Source organism: Neolamprologus brichardi, chromosome 3, assembly GCF_056152115.1.
Source record: "Neolamprologus brichardi isolate AB-2024 chromosome 3, ASM5615211v1, whole genome shotgun sequence".
Taxonomy (NCBI): Eukaryota; Metazoa; Chordata; class Actinopteri; order Cichliformes; family Cichlidae; genus Neolamprologus; species Neolamprologus brichardi.
In genome coordinates, this window is record NC_142106.1 from 13,949,974 (window position 1) to 13,956,322 (window position 6,349).

Here is a 6,349-nt window from a genome sequence, read left to right on the forward strand (position 1 = left end):
CTCGAGTATGCTGAGAAGACGGTGCAATCCTATGTTTTCCACGACCGGCATTGGCTGGTCATCCAGAGCGATAAAATGAGTCAGAGCCTCTGTTATTTTAACTGCCCGTGGATTTTCTCTTGACATTTTTCTTCGCTTTTCCAAAACCTGAGTTAAAGTTGGCTGCTCCGGTCCACACTGCTGACATTTTGTTTAGCCTAGCTACAGCAGCCTCCAGTTTGTGCTTGTTTAGCGCGGGATGTCCCCCCAGTGGCCAATCTAAAAAACTACAACAGAAATGACAAGCCACCTTCTGATTAATGAAATAAGTTGGTATCGGTTCATGGTATCGGTTAACTTTTACGAGTATGAGTACACACACATTTTACAGTATTGGCCCCGATACCCGATACCAGTATCGGTATCGGTGCATCCCTACCTTCTATTTATAGAGTTGCTAATTATTTGGCATTATTGCAGCAAACCAGCCTATGAAATGGATGAAACACATCGTGACTGGGTTCCAGCGCTACACAAGGGACCTGCTTCAAACATACCACCATGCCAATCAGATTACTTCTTCCATGTGAGGGTGAAGAGGTGACCCTTCTGGATAAGATGGTGAAGGTTTGCTGCGTTTGGTCAACAGTGTGATAATAAAACCAGGGAAAAATGAAACCTGCTCCTGTTAAATATTCTTAAGTCTTGTTCTGTATAAATAGTGGTACTTTTTTTTTCAAAAGATACAGTAAATAAAGTGCTAGTAGTGAGTGATATCATGTAAACACTGTCATGATTTTGCATAAACATTTTGTCATTTGTAAACTATAAATGACATCATCATTGTAACTGATGTGATGTTGTATAAAGTGTTTTTAATAAAATAAAAAAGAGGCAAAAATTTGTTTGTTTCTTTATTCAACTTTTGAACAGTGGGACTCAGTCAGTACATATTCAGTAAATGCAAATTATTTACATGGCAGTGCACTTCAGGCATAAATCTAGACCCCTATATAAAACATTATGGCTCAAGAGTTGGGAGTTTGCCTTGTAATCGGAAGGTTGCCGGTTCGAGCCCTGGCTTGGACAGTCTCGGTCGTTGTGTCCTTGGGCAAGACACTTCACCCGTTGCCTACTGGTGGTGGTCAGAGGGCCCGGTGGCGCCAGTGTCCGGCAGCCTCGCCTCTGTCAGTGCGGCCCAGGGTGGCTGTGGCTACAATGTAGCTTGCCATCACCAGTGTGTGAATGGGTGGATGACTGGATATGTAAAGTGCTTTGGGGTCCTTAGGGACTAGTAAGGCGCTACATAAATACAGGCCATTTACCATTTACCATTCCCATGACCCACAGCTTTACTGTGTTCCAGCAAAGTATCCAATAGCAGTGACAACTCCTCCACAGTAGCAGGTGGGATTTTTCTTTTTTGAGGACGGCTCCTTTTACCTGTCACTACAGATGGCTTGTTTATGTTTTGATCCAGAGCCTTTTTTTGGGCAGCTGAAGAGGAGAAGTCTATCTTATGGCCAACCTCTGGCTGTATCTTGGTCATATTACCCAGAAAAACCCAGTATGCAGGTTCATCTGCAACAGTCCTTGTGCCACAGATCAACACTGTTGCTTCTACTTTAAACAGAAAAGCACTTGAAAATTTGCAATAATGATATAACTGACGATATAATTGACACTAGACAAAATACTTTACGACTCCTCAACTTTATTAGTGCAAAAAGAAACCCATCAATCTATTTTCACTTATACAAACAGCTGTTTTTTATGTGCATTAAAGTTATATAAAAATTTAACAGTGCAAATGCAAATTCCTTGCTGACAGTTTAACCAAAAGGCATTTCCAGTGGAAACTGGCTGACATATCCTCAGCATAACCATGTATAATATACACAAAACTTAAAAAGAGGTTATACACACACAATACGGTAATATTATGTGGAAGCACAGTACGTATCACTCCGCGAGGCTCCTGACTACGATAGCCGTAATGCTCTGGCAATCCATCAAGCGGTGCGGGTTCGTAGCTTAGGAAAGTCGAACTGAAACATTTGACAGATTTTCGAGTGCCATGTAGCACATAAAATTGTTTCAAGGTCAGTAAACACAACCAGAACCAACCACAACCTTATCATACATAAGGCACACGGGATTTTAAGGGGCACTGTCAATTTTCAGAAAAAATCAAAGGATTGATTTTAAGTGCGCCGTGTTTTCCAAAAAACATGGTAATAACGACAGCCTGCTAGCATGCTCTATCAAAAATAGTGCTTTGTTGTGAATCTGACAGACGAAAGCTAAACCAGTTTCACACCACTGAAGTTGCAGCATTTTTACAAACCTATTCTGGTTCATCTGTTTCATTTAACAATCCCCTTTCGCTCTTCTCATTCTGCGTCGCCGCCATGCTTTTTCGGCCATGTACATATTAAAACAAAGGCACTGTGCATGCACGTTTTACCCATATTTTATTGCAATATTTCATTTTCTTATCGTTGCCCAACATTATACCGGTAATGAACGTGAACGGTATGATATGGCCCAGCCCTAGTCAATATTTTGCAAAATTTCTTACAAATGAATAAAAAGTTATCAGTACAAGTAATGCACAGTATGTAAGATATTCATCATTTGGACATGTGCCCACTTTTATAATTACATAAAATAAAACGCTGTATGAAGATATGGCTAAAATGCGACTGAAAGTTAAAAACACTTTGACTGGCTGGTAAGACTGGAGGAAGAAGATTATACAGTAACAAAATTTGTCGTAGACATACACGTAGATACAGTGGGGCAAAAAAGTATTTAGTCAGCCACCGATTGTGCAAGTTCCCCCACTTAAAATGATGACAGAGGTCAGTAATTTGCACCAGAGGTACACTTCAACTGTGAGAGACAGAATGTGAAAAAAAAAAATCCATGAATTCACATGGTAGGATTTGTAAAGAATTTATTCGTAAATCAGGGTGGAAAATAAGTATTTGGTCAATAACAAAAATACAACTCAATACTTTGTAACATAACCTTTGTTGGCAATAACAGAGGTCAAACATTTACTATAGGTCTTTACCAGGTTTGCACACACAGTAGCTGGTATTTTGGCCCATTCCTCCATGCAGATCTTCTCAAGAGCAGTGATGTTTTGGGGCTGTCGCCGAGCAACACGGACTTTCAACTCCTGCCACAAACACGGTGTGTTTTGGATCATTGTCATGTTGGAAGACCCAGCCTCGTTTCATCTTCAAAGTTCTCACTGATGGAAGGAGGTTTTGGCTCAAAATCTCACGATACTTGGCCCCATTCATTCTGTCCTTAACACGGATCAGTCGTCCTGTCCCCTTGGCAGAAAAACAGCTCCATAGCATGATGTTTCCACCCCCATGCTTCACAGTAGGTATGGTGTTCTTGGGATGCAACTCAGTATTCTTCTTCCTCCAAACACGACGAGTTGAGTTTATACCAAAAAGTTCTACTTTGGTTTCATCTGACCACATGACATTCTCCCAATCCTCTGCTGTATCATCCATGTGCTCTCTGGCAAACTTCAGACGGGCCTGGACATGCACTGGCTTCAGCAGCCGAACACGTCTGGCACTGCGGGATTTGATTCCCTGCCGTTGTAGTGTGTTACTGATGGTGACCTTTGTTACTTTGGTCCCAGCTCTCTGCAGGTCATTCACCAGGTCCCCCCGTGTGGTTCTGGGATCTTTGCTCACCGTTCTCATGATCATTTTGACCCCACGGGATGAGATCTTGCGTGGAGCCACAGATCGAGGGAGATTATCAGTGGTCTTGTATGTCTTCCATTTTCTGATGATTGCTCCCACAGTTGATTTTTTCACACAAAGCTGCTTGCCTATTGTAGATTCACTCTTCCCAGTCTGGTGCAGGTCTACAATTCTTTTCCTGGTGTCCTTCGAAAGCTCTTTGGTCTTGGCCATGGCGGAGTTTGGAGTCTGACTGGTTGAGGCTGTGGACAGGTGTCTTTTATACAGATGATGAGGTCAAACAGGTGCCATTCATACAGGTAACGAGTGGGGGACAGAAAAGCTTCTTACAGAAGACGTTACAGGTCTGTGAGAGCCAGGGATTTTCCTTGTTTGAGGTGACCAAATACTTATTTTCCACCCTGATTTACGAATAAATTCTTTACAAATCCTACCATGTGAATTCATGGATTTTTTTTTCACATTCTGTCTCTCACAGTTGAAGTGTACCTCTGGTGCAAATTACTGACCTCTGTCATCATTTTAAGTGGGGGAACTTGCACAATCGGTGGCTGACTAAATACTTTTTTGCTCCACTGTACCTCTTAGCTAACCTCAAAGAGACTGGGAGGAGTTTTGAAATACAATAAATCTCTGAATTTGCCAACAAGGGAAACAGCTAATAGAAAAGCCTTTTAATAAACCAGTTACCTAAGAACTAGTCCTAACCAAGTAACCTACAGGTCCGAAAAATAAAATCAACACTGTAGGACTAAAGACTTCAGTTGATCTAATCCACTTAAGGGCACTTATAAATGTTGGTGTAAAACTTAATAAGATCTTTCTTAAGAAATTTTGTATATAATTAAAAATGTTTAAAACTACAAAAAATATACTTTACATATACACACAGTACATAAAAACACTACCTCTGCTCCATCTGATTGGCTTTTGTTGGTGATGTAATATTTTGAGGTCACTGTAAGCGATGTCATCTTCACTAACTTTTTCAACGTCATCTGAAATAAACCAAAATGAACATCAATATAGTTTTTTCTATAGTAAACTTAATGAACACTTAAGGAAACTGTTGAACGTGTTTGCAAATTGCATGCAAAAAATAATTTAAATACATTTTTTAAAGGAATCATTCTTAGTCTCACCTTTAGGCTTCCTGTGAACACATTGTCTCACCAATAGAATTACTAAGACCAGCAGAACCACAACACAGACTGATCCAACAGGTAACAACACAGGACGGAGAAAGGAACCATGAGGAGAGGTCGATGTAGGTGGAGGTGTGGTGGTGTGTTTATCTAAAATAAAGCAAACACAGTCATTAAGTTGTCGTCACATTGTGAATGTTGAAAGCTGCAGAAACACAGACAGGTGAGTGTGTCACCTGTGACAGTGATCCAGCAGGATGGAGACTCTCCATGACCGCTGATGTCACACTTGTAGAGGCCTTCATCAGACCTGGAAACATGCTGGATGGTCATGTGACCTGTAGGCTGCTCCCTGATGAGGGAGCCATCTTTATAGAAAGCAGCTGGGAGGTTGGAGGGAGTGGTCTTTGTTTTACAGAGCAGAGTGACGTCATCTCCCTCCATCACAGGGAGGACAGGACTCTGCAGGATCACTGATCCACCTCAACACAGAGACAAACTACAGCATTTCATCCATTTACACACAGCTTCATCAACACTAACTCCACACACTCAGCTTACCAGTGACTGTCAGGTTAACCATGTTACTGATGGGACCCTCTCTGGACTCACACCAGTAAACTCCACTGTCCAGTAGGACAATGTGGTTCATGATGCATAAAATACCGTCTAATCTTCCAAACTCATCTCCACACTGAGTCCTGGTTTCTCTGCTTGTGTTTCTCCTCAGAGTCCATCCAGCAGAGCTGTCGTCCTCCTCACAGCTCAGAGACACAAAGTCTCCTTTAAAGAACTGAGAGCTGCTGGGACTCACAGTCAGACGAGCTGTGAGGATGAAAAAAACAGTTAAACACTTAAATCGAATAAATTATTAAGATGTTGAATTTCTTTCATTCAGGTTGTCTTTGCTGTTTTGGCTGCTTGGACACATATTTCTCAACTTTGGGGTAAATAAAGTAAAACTTATAAAATTATAAAAGTTCTCTGTGTGAATGAGATTTTCAGAAGCATATGAATTAGGTTTACTGACCTTGGTTTGTTATGCAGCAAAGAAATGAGGACAAAACTGAAGAGAAATTATATTTGGGTTAGACAGTTAGACTGTATAACTGCATCTCTACCAGTTTCTCTGCACTGCAGCCTCCTCTGTGCCATGTGAAGGGATTTTCCTTAAGGCAGGAGAAATTATCTCCACAAAAAGGAACAGGTTCGGCCATTGCACAGTGGAACAAATTCTCTTCTTAAATTAAAATTAAAAAGGGTTACCTTAAATGCATCATGTTTTTAATTTGCAAGTTCATAAGCATTTCCCCTTTCCAGTTCACAATCAATTCTACCCCCAGGTCAAAAATATGTATAGAAAAATTTCCCTAATATAATATTATTTATAAATATGCCTGTCTGACAATTAATTGCATAAGTGCATGGAGGCGGGACCTCACAGCAGAAGCATAATCCATAATGTGTTGTACATTATTATACGTATGT

At 40.8% G+C, this 6,349-nt stretch overlaps 1 protein-coding gene across 1 annotated transcript; it reads right to left on the reverse strand.

Annotated features, from left to right (window-relative positions):
* Positions 1-4,406: 4,406 nt before the first annotated feature.
* Positions 4,407-6,016, reverse strand: LOC118455765 (Fc receptor-like protein 5). Its single transcript, XM_087838140.1, has 6 exons — positions 5,983-6,016; positions 5,423-5,686; positions 5,098-5,343; positions 4,859-5,011; positions 4,625-4,714; positions 4,407-4,432 (listed from the first exon to the last, which is right to left on the reverse strand). Exons 1-6 carry the CDS (start codon positions 6,014-6,016, stop codon positions 4,407-4,409), a joined length of 813 nt encoding a protein of 270 aa, XP_087694266.1.
* Positions 6,017-6,349: the final 333 nt, after the last annotated feature.